This window comes from Schistocerca cancellata, chromosome 6 (assembly GCF_023864275.1).
Source record: "Schistocerca cancellata isolate TAMUIC-IGC-003103 chromosome 6, iqSchCanc2.1, whole genome shotgun sequence".
Classification (NCBI taxonomy): domain Eukaryota; kingdom Metazoa; phylum Arthropoda; class Insecta; order Orthoptera; family Acrididae; genus Schistocerca; species Schistocerca cancellata.
This window is the reverse complement of record NC_064631.1, coordinates 24,568,236-24,582,943: the sequence shown is the minus strand read 5'-3', so window position 1 is coordinate 24,582,943 and position 14,708 is coordinate 24,568,236. Positions and strand designations below refer to the sequence as shown.

At 45.9% G+C, this 14,708-nt stretch overlaps 1 protein-coding gene across 1 annotated transcript in view; it reads right to left on the bottom strand.

The window, feature by feature from the left end:
- The window catches only part of LOC126191162 (peptidyl-alpha-hydroxyglycine alpha-amidating lyase 2), a 140,805-nt gene that overhangs the window by 88,270 nt on the left and 37,827 nt on the right, over window positions 1–14,708 (bottom strand). Inside the window, exon 4 of the mRNA XM_049931934.1 lies at window positions 9–216. Coding sequence (XP_049787891.1) covers window positions 9–216 — 208 coding nt within the window. The remainder of the gene's footprint in view (window positions 1–8; window positions 217–14,708) is intronic.

Sequence of the window (14,708 nt, the reverse complement as noted above, 5' to 3'; positions counted from 1 at the left end):
AGACTTACCGTCGTAGCGAGGCAGTTGGTTAAGATACCGGCCCTGCGAGTTGATCACCACGATGCGCGAATTGCAGTAGCCATCCGCGATAAAGACCTCAGCCGAGGGCTCCGGCGCCACCGCCACGGCTGTGGGCTGGCACAGGTGGTAGTGCCCCACCCCGGGCTCGAACCGAGTACCAACCTCTATGATCGGTTCCGGGGAGCCCGGTGCGAACTGCAATAAAACATGTGTACATACTCGCACACACAGACACACACGCACACACAAACACACACACACACAAACACACACACACACACACACACACACACACAGAATACGAGTTATTATTACAATGGTTTCCGTAAATCAATGGAAAACCAAAAAAAGCTGTAGTTCAAAAAGTTATGAGTCGAATGCGATCAGCGAGTGATTAAACTAACAAACCGGAATTTCGAATTAATATTCGGGGTTAAAACTCTCATAGTGAATATCCAGACTGAGGTTGTCCGTACTGTGCCTATATTGCTCAAGGTGGATCGCGAGATGGTTCCTTTGAACATGGTACACCTGATTTCCTAACCTGGTGTTGTCCTCTTGGGCTCTGTCACTAATGGCCTCATAGTCGATGGACCGTTAAATCACAATCTTCCACCTTTTTTCGAATGTCATGCAACTTGTGTAGAGCGCATAACACATGACTGGATCAGAGCCGCATTTAAGCACAGCCTGGTCCATGCCACAGACAATTAAAATTAACAAGTCCTAGTTTCATTACTGTGGTGCGGGCACCTTACAACCGCAAACGGTGTAATCGTAATCGTTTTGTAGCTATGTGCGTATTCTGCTGATACGAATTATGTCAACTTTCACCTCTCAAAACCCTCACTCACTAACATCAAATTCCCATTCGCACCCAGTTATCCATGTGGTAGTTCAGTTGGCAAAACCGTTAAGACTTAAGAGAATGGTTAATGGGATTTTAGCAGTGAAATGAGTTAGATTCCGCGGAAAGCTTATTATTTTCATACTTCGTTTCATCCAAACCAGGAAGCATGGCGACATTTTCTTGCATCGAAATTGCTTTAAGAATGTAACTGTCGTATACTACCAGAAACAGCATTCGAAAAAGTCATTTTCAAAACCGAGGTTGATCATAAACGTACCTTGAGCCTCCATTCTGAAAGGCGGGCTCAACATTTTGGCTTTTCTCAGTACTGAAATTCATATTTTAAGACAACTAAGCTATTAAGATATTGTAAGCAACGCAAAACAATTAGCTAATAATTTACAATATTAGTCGACTTCCACAAGGTTCAATTTTATGTCAGCTGTTGTTTCTTACATAGGCTATTGATCTTCCATATTTTTTAAAAAATGCTAATTAATGCTCTAAAAAAAGATACATTTCCAAAACCCGTTATTTCAGCAAAACTGTCAAATCGTATTTAGAATACGTTTTAAACATTATATTAATTTTTCTTATTTAGCTTTCTGTATTTTATTTTATTCAGGTTGGTATAGCTGGGACTTTGGCGCAAATACACATTACTGACAATTACAGGGTGATTCACGTAAGACGTAACACCCCTTTGATTTCGTGAAGGGTTACACACACCAAATCGCCGTTTTCGGCAAATGCTAGAGTGTCGAGGGGCTTGTATGTTTTGGTTTGGTTGATGTTTTTAGCCCTGGTATCATATTGAAGTAAGAACATTGTTTAAATGAAACTGTATACTTTTTACAACTGCATTCGATATCTCCTGAGAAGACAGTTACAGTGATAAAGCGTTTGTTAATGTTCACGTGGAAACCTGTCGTCAAACAATTCGATAAATGTCCTAGAGTGTGAAAGCACGGTGACCGGAAACGGAATTTACTGTGCAAAATCTGCCAAGCAGGCGTCTTGGATCCGGCTGCGTAGTTGTATACCCTACGGAAGGCCTGCGCTACGGGAATAAAGCTTTATTTCCCCTTGAAACTTGCAGAACTAACACTCCTGAAAGAATGGATATTGCGGAGACATGGCTTAGCGACAGCCTTGGGGATGTTTCCAGAATGAGATTTCCACTCTGCAGCGGAGTGTGCGCTGATATGAAACTTCCTGATAGATTAAAACTGTGTGCCAGACCGAGACTCGAACTCGGGACCTTTGCCTTTCGCGGGCAGGTGCTCTGCCAACTGAGCTTCCCAAGCACGACTCACGCCCCGTCCTCACAGCTTTACTTCTGCCAGTACCTCGTCTCCTACCTTCGAAACTTTACAGAAGCTCTCCTGCGAACCTTGCAGAACTAGCACTCCTAAAAGAAAGGATATTGCGGAGACATGGCTTAGCCACAGCCTTGGGGATGTTTCCAGAATGAGATTTCCACTCTGCAGTGGAGTGTGCGCTGATATGAAACTTCCTGGCAGATTAAAACTGTGTACCGGACCGAGACTCGAACTCGGGACCTTTGATTTCGCGGGCAAGTGCTCTACCAACTTTTTTTTTATTTATTTTTTTAAATTATGTGTTTGTTACATGTGTAAGGAAAAAAAAACTTAGAAGAGGAGGAGAAAAGAGAAGTGAAATAAAATAGGAATACTTTCCGCGCCATGCTCCACTTTGGCGCGCCATCTGAACAAAATGCATTCTTTCATTGACCATTAAAGGGGAACGTGGGATCGTCCAGTCTTGGCTGGCACATTTCGTTGAGATTCCAGCTTTGAGGCGGGTTGGTGAAAATACTCTGTAAATAGTTCGCGAAAGTGGCCCGATAGTGTCGATGTCGGCGAAGGGTGTGGTGATGTACTTGGAGGCGTGTCCAAAAGTCCACCGGATCGACGATGTCGTCCCGGAAGAGGTAGTTGACAGCCATGCCACTGATCCATGTGATGGCGTGCCACTTAGCCGATGGAAAGTAGGTCGAGTCGGGATATATCATCATGGTAGGAGAAACGTGATGTAGTGGGGGTAGAAAGCCACAATCTTCTGTGCGAGGGTCCAGACAGCTGCTGCTGGCCCACACTCAAAACGATGTAAATCTGTATCTTCGACATTGCACTTGAGGCACAGGGGTGAATCCGCCAGTGCGATGCGATGCAGTTTCTGTCTTGTAGTATACTTGCCGTTGACGAGAAGGTACCACATAGAGGTGGTGTCAGTGGTGTGATACGGTTGGTGGATCGCTTTCCAAACTGTAGGCCATGAAACCTGGGGGTGACGTGTTTCGACGGGGTTGCGGGGTGGAGACTTTCGGAGAAGGCAATAGATGTCGCGGGTGGTCGTCTTCCTGGTCCTGGGGAGCTCGGTGCATATGTAGCTATACTCCAAAAAGAAACGGCCGATATGTGACATCGGAGGTGGGATGTGTGCCAGAGACGTCGGTGGGCGTCTCGAAACAGGTGCGAGCTCAGTGCTCAACATTCCAGTAAAACTAACATTTTGGCTTTTCCATAACCGGAGCATAGTATTGGTGTAAAGTGCCGTAGTCCTGGCTCTCACATTAACCAGATCGAGGCCACCGTCCCGCTTCGGTAAGGTGAGTGCTTCATACTGGACTTTGAAGATGTGTCCAGAACAAATAAAATAGCCGAAAACCGCCTGTAATCTGGCCGCCATTGTCGCAGTGATGGGCAGAATCTGCGCTATATGGGGTATCCGGGCTGCCAGATGGGTATTGACGAAAGTAACTCTCTGGCACATATTCAGCGGGCGTAGTAAGTGATTTTGTATGTTGGCCCGGATGCTTTGCAGCAGCGCCCGAAAATTGATCGCCGAGGTGCGGCGAATGTATCGCGTGACACCAATCCGAGACAACGAAGAGTGTCCACCAGCTGAAATGGGACTACGCTGTCTGCGGGAAGGCCGCGGCCGATCTTCATGGCGCATGATTTTGCCACGTTCATAACGCTCCCTGCCCCTGCACCGTAACTGGTAATCCACTGCATCGCAGCTTGTACGTCGGCCGCTGAACGTACGACGAAGGCCAAGTCGTCCGCGTAAGCTCGACAGCGGAAATTATGATCCCGGAGTGGAATACCTGTCAAACGTCGCCATAATCCGCAAATGAGTGGTTCCATCGCAATGGCATAAAGCACCGTAGACAAAGGGCAACCCTGCCGTACGGAGCGTTCAATCCGTATAGGTTCTGTAAGTCTGCCGTTGACGAGAAGTCTGGACGTTGCTCCACGAAGGAGCCGCATAATCACTTGCGTGAACGTCGGGGGAATTGCCATTCGGTCCATCACTGCGTTGAGGAATGCGTGATTGACGCGGTCAAATGCTTGTTTGAAGTCGATGGAGATTAAAGCGCCTGGCAGTCGCGAGTGTGTTGCCACAGCGATCACATCTCGATATTCACTGAGGGCTGTCTGTATATTACGATCGCCGCCTAAGGATGTTTGTTCGTGGAAAACAATATCTCGTAAGACATGTTTGAGTCGCATTGCTAGGAGGCGTGTGAAAATTTTGAAGTCGGAATTGTGTAACGTGATCGGCCGATAACTGTCGAGTCGTATTCCTCCTGCGGGTTTCGGGACTGGTACAAGTAAACCTTCCATGAACATTGGTGGCGGGTTCGCCGCGCCTGACAAAAGTTCCCAGTACATGTCCCTCCATCGTGGCATCATTAAATCTTGGAAGGCTCTGTAAAATTCGAGAGGTAAACCATCCGGGCCGGGAGATCGATTCAGAGACCCTTTGGCCACAGCGCCTTGCACGTCGTCGGTGGTCACTTCAGAAGTCAAGAGGGTTGCAGCTGCTGCGTTGAGAGTACCAAGTGTCTCCTGGGCAACCTCAGCAATGGCCTCTGCACCGGCAGGAACTTCTTGATAGAAAAGTCTATAGTGCGTTGTGAATGCATCCGCAACGGTAGCTTGCGAAGTCAGCCGTCGTCCATCAGGTAAGTCTAAAGTTGTCATTAAAGCCTGTCGGCGTCGACGAACATTTTGAACAATATGATGCATAGAAGGTTCTTCACCGTTAATCCTATCTCGACTGCGTGCTCGTACAATGGCTCCCTCTAGACGGCATCTGGTCAAGGTTAAAATCTTTTCCTTGATGCGTTGAGCTTCTTTTAGACGATCCGGGGATGGAGGATGATCCATGAGTTCACGTAGAGCGCTATAGTAGAAATCAGTTGTATGGTGATTCCACCGGGCTTTGGCTCTGCCATAGTATGTCAATGTGCGTCGGATGGCCGGTTTGGCGCACAGCAACCACCACTGCAGTGTGGTCTCGTAACGCATAATGCGTTGAACTCAGGTGTGCCACGTGTCGGTGACCTGTTGTTGACATTCAGGGTCCTGCAGTAGCGCGACATTGAGTTTCCAAGGTCCTGCACTGCGCCATATAGATTGTCGACGTAGGTTCATGGTACAGATGTAGATGTCATGATCCGAAAAGGCAGACGGCCAACGTTCCGCGTCGAGCGTTAGAGATGTATATTCTATCAAGTCGGCTTGCGGAGTGGCTCGTGATGTGTGTATACCCCGGGCGGTCGCCGTGTACCACTCGCCAAGTATCGAGGAGACGAAGGCGGCGGACGAGGAAGCGAAGTTCCGGACATGTGGTGAAATGGGGGTATTGGTCTGTGCGCTCGAGAACACAGTTGAAATCTCCACCTAAGATGAGGTGATCGTATCGGCCGAGGAATAAAGGCGTGATATCTGCTGCGTAGAACTGGGAGCGATCCCTCCGTTTATCAGTGCCCGATGGGGCGTAGAGATTTATGATTTTGAGTCCTTCAACCGTTATGGCCACCCCTCGCGCCGTTGGGAGATATACGACATCGGAAACTGCGATCCCTTCTCGTAGGAGGATGGCTGCGCCTGTGTGTTCCATAGCTGCAGGGGCGGCGTACGTCTCATATCCATAACACCCAGTCCAAGTTGCTGTCCTCAGTTCTTGTAACAGGGCGATGTCGATGTCCGCTGGTCTTAGCGTGCCACGGAGCAGTTGAAGTTTAACGTGGGAGCCGATATTATTAGTATTGATAGTATATATGCGGTACGCCTGATGGGAGATCCGTGCTGCCGATAGGTTCGTAGCTGGTGAAGATTGTCGTGGTGGATGCGTGAAGTCCATAGAAGTCGCAAGAGTCGCCGTAGAAACTTCCCCCATTTTAGTGTTGGTCTAACGGAGGAACAGATCTCATTTCCGCATCGGATGGAGGTGGGAAATCCGTGTCATCCGCCCATGAAAAATGTCCGACAGGTTTGACATCGGCGAGAGGTGGCAGCGCTGGCCGAGTCGGCTCAATTGCGTCGGTGACAACAGGCGTGCTGTGTTCCATGGCTTCTGGGCGCGGGGCTTGCGCACGATCTCTGTTGGACGGTTCACCGTCTTGCGGATGACGCGTCTCCGTGGCAGAGGAGAAAGTGTTATCGTGCTCTCCGTCAGAGTGATGTGCCATCTCTTCGTCCTGTGGAGGGGGCTCAATGGTCGATTCTGATGTCTTGCGACGTTTTTTTCGTCGTTTGGGCTACTTCTGCTTTCGGCAATGAGTTTCGGTGTCTGAAGAAGGAAGAGATTCACGTCGTTCCGGTACAAAAGCCGCGGGTGTTATGATGCGGTCGTCATCCTCCAGAACAGTCTCGTTGGTATCCTTGTGATCTTCTAGCGTGGGCATGTCCGGCTGTTGGACATGTTCACGGGCGGCGTCGCCGGTGTCAAGGTGCTGGGACGCCTCCGGGTGTATCGGACCAGAGAGACGCTCATGAATGGCGTCTTGTGAGGGCTGGACGTGCAGTGTCGCCGCATAGGTGACTGAAAGGGTGGTTGTGGTTCTGTCGGTGTTCGTGTCGTCGTGCCTTAGTTGTGTGATGCGGCGTTGCAGGCATTCATTACGGACGTGGCCTTCTTTGCCACAACCGGAACATGTTCGAGGTTGTCCGTCGTAAATGACCACCGCACGGCAGCCGCCGATATAAATGTACGATGGAACGTGCCGTTTGAGATCGATTCGGACTTGTCTCACACCATTAAGCACCGGATACGTCGTAAACTGTGCCCATGTCTCGGCTACGTGGCTCTGGACTTTACCGAAAGGGCTTAGCGCCGCGATGACTTCATCTTCATTCACCTCGAAAGGCAGTTCGAATACACGGATCGTCCGAAGGCCAAGTCCTGCATGGTCGACATCCACAGGCCCGACGTTTCCGTCGGAGTGCCGAAATTTTAGTCCATGTCGCGTCTGTTGAATAATCTCGTTGCAGGCAGCGTCGGAAGTCATCTTAACGTAAACGACGCTGCTAATGATCGATAGGTGTATGCCGATGAGTTCGTCACGGGGGATCCTCACGTCTTCGCGTAGGAAGCGTTCTACGGCCAGTGCTTTGGGTCGTGCGTATTCATTTGAGAAGGTGAACTTGAGAGTGTTCTTCCTGTGAGAGTTGGCCATTATAGCTTGTTCGACTGAGAAGCGCGGTGACGGGGAAGTAAACAAAACACTCCGCGCGGGCAGCGGCGGGGACGGCCGAGCGCGGTGCGCACTGCTGCCCTGCCGAACGCAGACTGACCATCTGAGCTACCGAAGCACGACTCACGCCCGGTACTCACAGCTTTACTTCTGCCAGTATCTCGTCTCCTACCTTCCAAACTTTACAGAAGCTCTCCTTGGAAGTGTTTTAATAGTTTAGTTTCTTGAGTTTCTGCGTGTAAATTTAATATATAACAGCCACAGTTGTCGCGTTTTCGTTCGCGTTGGAAAGTAAACCGATTTTGTGACATATTACAAGATCACAATCAGGGAAAAATTATTTAGTTTCACCTGAGTGCTTCGGTAGTTACTTTTTCGAATATCTGCGTATTACTAGACACAGTGCGTGCGTTTCCGTCAGGGTCTACAGTAGAGTTGCGCAGCACGTGCCGATAGTCCGTCTATCTGCATACTTTAGTTTTCCACGGTCTTTGGTATGGGCAGGGACTGCGACTGTTGTGTGCGGATGCGAGCCGAGTTGGTGACACTTCGCTCTCAGCTTCAGGCTGTGATGGCTTCGGTTACACAGCTTGAGGCTGCAGTGGATGGGCACCACTGTTGTGGGCCGGCCGTGGGGATCCAAACGTCCAGCGCGTCAGAGTCATCCGATCGGTCTTCACCGGTGGCCAACCCAGTTACTGCTCGCACTGAGGCTGACCCCTGACCTGTGGTCGAGTGGGAGGTCGCCCCGGGGCGAAGCAGGCGGCGAAAGACTTCCCAGGCGGCCGCACGTAAGGCCTCCCCAGTTTGTCTGACAAACAGGTTCCAGGTGCTGTCTGTGGCTGACACTGTCGCTGAGCCGGATGCTGTTCACGTCCTGTTTCAGAGGAAACCACTCAGCCTGCAAGATCCGGGCAATCGCAGAGGGTAGGGTTATTGGTAGTTGGGAGCTCCAACATTAGGCGCATTATGAGACCCCTTAGGAACTTGTCTGACAAGAAGGGTAAGAAAACCAATCCTCACTCCGTTTGCATGCCAGGTAGAGTCATTCCAGCTGTAGAAAGGGTCCTCCAGGATGCCATGAAGAGCACAGGGTGCAGCCAACTGCAGGTGGTTGCTCACGTCGGTACCAATGATGTGTGTCACTTTGAATCAGAAGAGATTCTCTCGGGTTTCGAGCGGCTAACAGAAGTGGTAAAGGCTGCCAGTCTCGCTTGCAAGATGAAAGCAGAGCTGACCATTTGCAGCATAGTCGACAGGACCGATTGCGGACCTCTGGTACGGAGCCGAGTGCCTCCACTCAGCCTGAATCAGAGGCTCAGACGATTCTGCGACCGCATAGGCTGCAGATTCCTCGACTTGCGCCAAAGGGTGGTTGGGTTTCCGGTTCCGCTGAATAGGTCAGGTGTCCACAATACGCAAGAGGCGGCTACACGGGTAGCAGGGGCTGTGTGGCGTGGACTGAGCGATTTTTTAGGTTAGACGGTCTCGGGGAAACACAAGATAAGCTTCCGTCACAAAGTGTGCAGGCTGAACACAGGAAGATCGTAGATACAGTAACCATTGGTATAACTGTTGTAAATTGTCGTAGCTGTGTTGCGAAAGTACCAGAGCTCCAAGCGCTAATAGAAAGCACTGATGCTCAAATCGTTATAGGCACTAAAGGCTGGCTAAAGCCGGATATAAGCTGAGCCGAAATTTTTGCGAAGAACCTAACGGTGTTCCGAAAGGATAGGCTAAACACGGTAGGCGGTGGCTGTCAGAAGTAGTTTAACTTGTCGCGAAATTGAAGTAGATACTTCCTGTGAGTTACTAGAACTCGGGACCTTTGCCTTTCGCGGGCAAGTGCTCTACCATCTGAGCTACCGAAGCACGACTCACGCCCGGTCCTCACAGCTTTACTTCTGCTAGCATCTCCTCTTCTACCTGCTCTCCTGCGAAGCTCTCCTGCGAAGTTTGGAAGGTAGGAGACGAGATACTGGCAGAAGTAAAGCTGTGAGGACCGGGCGTGAGTCGTGCTTCCGTAGCTCAGATGGTAGAGCACTTGCCCGCGATTGGCAAAGGTCCCGAGTTCGAGTCTCGGTCGGGCACACAGTTTTAATCTGCCAGGAAGTTTCAATAACTGGAACCTTTTACCGACCTCCCAATTCAGATGATACAATCTCTGAAAGGTTCAAAGAAAACTTGAGTTTGATGTCAAACACGTACCCGACTCATACGATAATAGTTGGTGGTGCCTTTAATTTACCCTCGATATGCTGGCGAAAATACAGGTTTAATTCCGGAGGTACGCACAAAAATCATCCGAAATTGTGCTAAACGCATTCTCTGAAAATTATTTCGAGCAGTTAGTCCAGGAACCCACGCGAATAGTAAATGGTTGTGAAAACACACTTGAGCTCTTAGCAACAAATAATCCTGAGTTAATAACGAGCATCAAAACCGATACAGGGATTTGTGAATACAGGGTTGTCATAGCAAGACTGAATATTGTAATCCCCAAATCCTCAAAAAATAAGCGAAAAATACAACTAATCAAAAAAGCAGATAAAACTTCACTTGACGCCTTCCTGAGAGGTAATCTCCACTCATTCAAATTAATAATATGAGTGGAGACGAGATATGGCTTGAATTAAAAGAAATAGTATCGGCAGCAGTTGAGAGATTTATACCAAATAAATTAACAAACGACGGAGCTGATCCCCCTTGGTACACAAAACGGGTTAGAACAATGTTTCTAAAACAACGAAACAAACATGTCAAATTTAAACAGACGCAAAATGCCCAACATTGGTTATCTTTTACAGAAGCTCGAAATTAGCGCGGACTTCAATGCGAGATGCTTATAACAGTTTCCACAAAGAAACTTTGTCTCGAAACCTGGCAGAAAATCCAATGAGATTCTGGTCGTATGTGGAGTATGTTAGCGGCAAGAAACAATCAATGCCTTCTCTGCGCGATGGCAATGGAGATCCTATCGTAGACAGTGCTGCCAAAGCAGAGTTACTAAACACAGTCTTCCGAAATGCCTTAACAAAAGAAGACGAAGTAAATATGCCAGAATTCGAATCGAGAACAGCTGCCAACATGAGTAACGTAGAAGTAAATATGCTCGGAGTAGTGAAGCAACTTAAATCACTTAATAAAAGCAAGTCTTCTGGTCCAGACTGTGTACCAATTACGTTCCTTTCGGATGCATTACCTCCATACTTAACAATCATATACAACCGTACTCTCGATGAAAGATCCGTACCCAAAGACTGGAAATTTGCACAGATCACACCAATATTCAAGAAAGGTAGTAGGAGTAATCCACTAAATTACAGGCCCATATCGTTAACGTCGATATGCAGCAGGACATATATTGAGTTCAAACATTATGAATTACCTCTAAGAAAACTGTCTATTGACACAGTCAACATGGGTTTAGAAAACATCACTCTCTCCATTCCGTAATTACCTTTTCCAAAACAAAGTTAAACAGTAATGGAGAGAGTCCATCTCCCTGTCTAACACCAGTCTTTATTTCAATTGGTTCAGAAATCTCTCCCATGAATTTAACTTTAGATCTAGTGTCGGTTAAAGTTTCCTTAATCAGTGTTAGAGTTTTATTATCTAGGTCTTGTTCCTTTAAAATTTGGAAAAGAGATTCACGATCAACTGAGTCGTAAGACTTTTTAAAATCCACAAATGTAAATACAATATTGTTATTAGAAATCCTTTGGCGTCTGAGGGTTAGTTTAAGAGCAAGAATTTGTTCTGGACAGGATCTGTTTGGCCTAAAGTCTGGTTGGTATTCACCAATTTTAGGTTCTAGATGTTCTTGGGTGCGATCAAGTAAACAGTGTGAGAGAATTTTGTATGTGACTGGGAGAAGAGAGATTCCTCGGTAATTACTAACATCGGTTCTATCCCCTTTTTTATGCAATGGATGACTTAGGGCAGGTTTTCCAGTCCTCAGGTGTTTCTCGGTTTGCCAGATATGTCCTATTAGTTGAGTGATCTCTTTTATAGTGTTAGAGCCAGCTGATTTTAGTACCGTCTTCTCTGGATGCTTTATTGTTTTTAAGTTTCCTAATTTGTTTAGTTATTTCGATTTCGTCAGGTGCTTCAGAGTTACGGTTGGTGTTATTAGTTTGCTATGGTTGGAATTTATTCGTTGGTTCTGGTCAGTTCAATAGTTTTTCAAAATAATTAGCAAGTACCTTACAGTTTACCTGGTTGTTAGGAGCCAAACTGCCATTTTTATTTTTGAAGCAAAGACTTTTGGTTGGTAACCTGTTAGTTTTGTTTTGAATGTTTTATAAAAGTTTCTTGTATTGTTCTTTTGGAAATCTTTTCCGATTTCCAAAAGTTGCGCATTTTCGTAGTTTCTTTCAGCCCGCCGGATTAATTTAGATGTTTCTTTCCTGACAGTGAGAAAAGCGTTGTGCTTCTTTCAGTTTTTTTACCGTTCCAATTTTTGAATGCCTCATGCCTAGACTTAACTGCTGTTTCACAATCCGCGTTCCACCAAGGGTATTTTTGTTTCTTTCGAAGCGGAATTATATGTTGTGCTGTTTTGATGAACTTTTCTTTTAGGCTTTGCCAACTGTTGGATTGTTTTTTGTCAAGTTCACTTGTTAGACTTGGAGTTATTTTAGCAGTGTCAAATTTTGGGATAACATTTTTTGTTTTGAAGAGTTTCTGAGGCTGAAGTTTTACTTTTATTCGCGTTAAATAATGGTCAGAATCAATATTAGCCCCTTTCCTAACTTGGACATTTAAAATTTCTTTGTAGTTATGGTATGAAATTGCTACATGATCGATTTGAAATTCCCCAATAAATGTATTGGGTGTCCGCCAGGTTTTTGTTTAGAAGGGTTCTTTTTAAAATGTGTTCACATGATTTTAAGGTTAAAATTTTTGGTTGTTTGGTCTTTGGCCATTTTAGTATGTCAATTTATGAGCAGGAAATCCACCCACTGTTTTCTTATATTTTTTCTCTCTACCCAATTGAGCATTAAAATCAGCCATTAAAATTTTTGGTTCAAGGGAATTTTCGAGATGATGCTTCCTAATGTTTCCCATGCTTCATTAACTTCATCAGTTTTTTACGGTTATCCTCATTGACTGGCGTATGGGTATTAATTAAAGTGTATGCTTTATTTGCGCATTTAAGAGAAATTGTAATTAGTCTATTATTAATGGGTTTTACCTCCGTTATGTTTCTGGAGACTGCAAAAGCTACTCCCAGATGTGGTGCATTATTAATGATTCTTTTATCAGTTTTACTTTAAAAAAAACGATAATTGCCGAAATCCATGGTGTTATCGTCCGTCATTCGTGTTTCTTGAAGTGCCAAATTTTAACATTCTGTTCTTTTAATGTATCCCCCAACTTATGAATACCTGGTTGCGATAATATTTGTATGTTAAGTATTGCAAAAAACGTATTTGTTTTGGTTTTAGGTTGGCCAGAGGACTCCGACTTCCTCTGCTGAATCGCACTGTATTTTAAGCTGGCCGCCCCAGAATCCGAAAGACCAGTTGCTCCAGTAATGCCGGCGGTGGATTGACCAACTGGGATAACATTGTGATTATCACAATGCTCCATGATAATTGTACCTGGATTCAGGTGGGGTTGAGCAGACTGATTGAGTAAACTCAGAATGTTAAGAATGGAAGGTTTAGTTACAGAATATGAATTTCAGCCGTACCAATGGTGAACAGACCTGACCACTTCGCCGCTTGCGACAAGACAGAAGCAAAGTGGAATTGTTTTTTTTTGTTTTTTTTTTTTTTGTTTTGCCTTGGTCTGGGACTGGTTCTTTTGTATTCAGGTCCACCATACCTGATGGAACATTCACTATCCGCCACCTATGACCCGTCCAGTACCCTACTTTTAGTTACAAAGTCTTGAAGCAAAGTTGACGGCAATTGTTCGAAAAAAGTAATAAGCAGATATGTACAGAAATAAATATTATGAAATGTCTATGTTATTTTTCATTTGTACCCATCATTTTAGAACCAAACCGCTTCCAGAGTAATTGTAAAATACTTTATGTTCAAAGTAAAATACTTACTTTAAATAAAATTATTGTGGTGTGATTTATGGTAAATATAAATGTAAATCCAGAATAAAAAAGAAAATTGTAATAAATAAAGAATAACAATAATAACCAACTAATAAATGAGTGACAGATGTTTATCGTTTCTGAAAATTTTTTCGTTTTACAAAACACAGGCAGATGTCGCCCACCGTCAGCGCAAAATTGTACGAGAACATGCTCAAAAGTAATGCCTCCGAATTTTTTATGCGAAAACTCTTGAAGCGTTTTAAATGGACAAACGTTATTAAGATTCTACACCTTATTGTTCATGTCTACACATTTATTTCTGAACATAGTTACACTGTCAACAGACATTTTTCCCAACGAGAGACCTGTTTTTTGATCCGCCACTGTAGAATGTCTGACATTGTTGACAAAGCCACAGCCTCACCTCTGCTTACGTCGCTTCGTCACCATAAAACTAAATTCCTCGAAGGGACTCGATATTTTTCGGAAACGGATGAAAATCGGATGGGGCGAAGTCGGGACTGTGTGAAGGATGATTGATTGCAGTGAACCTCAGGCGTCGAATTGTTCTACACTGAAGCGCCAATGAAACTTGTGTAAGCATGCGTATTCAAATACAGAGATACGTAAACAGGCAGAATATGGCGCTACGGTCGGCAACGTGTATATAATACAACTAGTGTCTGGCTCAGTCGTAAGAGCGGTTACTGCTGCTAGAATGGCAGGTTTTAAAGATTTTGAGTGAGTTTGAAAGCGGTGTCATAGTAGGCCCAAGAGCGACGGGACACAGCATCTGCGACGTAGCGATGAAGTGGGGATTTTTCCGTACGACCATTTCACGAGTGTACCGTGAATATCAGGAATCCGGTAAAACATCACATCTCCGACATCGCTGCGGCCGGAAAAAGAGCCTGCAAGAACGGGACCAACGACGACTGAAGAGAATCGTTCAACGAGATAGAAGTGCAACCCTTCCACAAATCGCTGCAGATTTCAATGCTTGGCCGTCAGCAAGCGTCAGCGTGCGAACCATTCAACAAAACATCATCGATATGGGCTCGTGTGCCGTTGATGACTGCACGACACATAGCTTTACGGCTCGCCTGGGCCCGTCAACACCGACATTGGACTGTTGATGACAGGAAACATGTTGCCGGATCGGACGAGTCTCGTTTCAAATTGTATCGAGCGGATGGACGTGTACGGGTATGGAGACAACCTCATGAATCCATGGACCCTGCATGTCAGCTGGGGACTGTTCAAGCTGA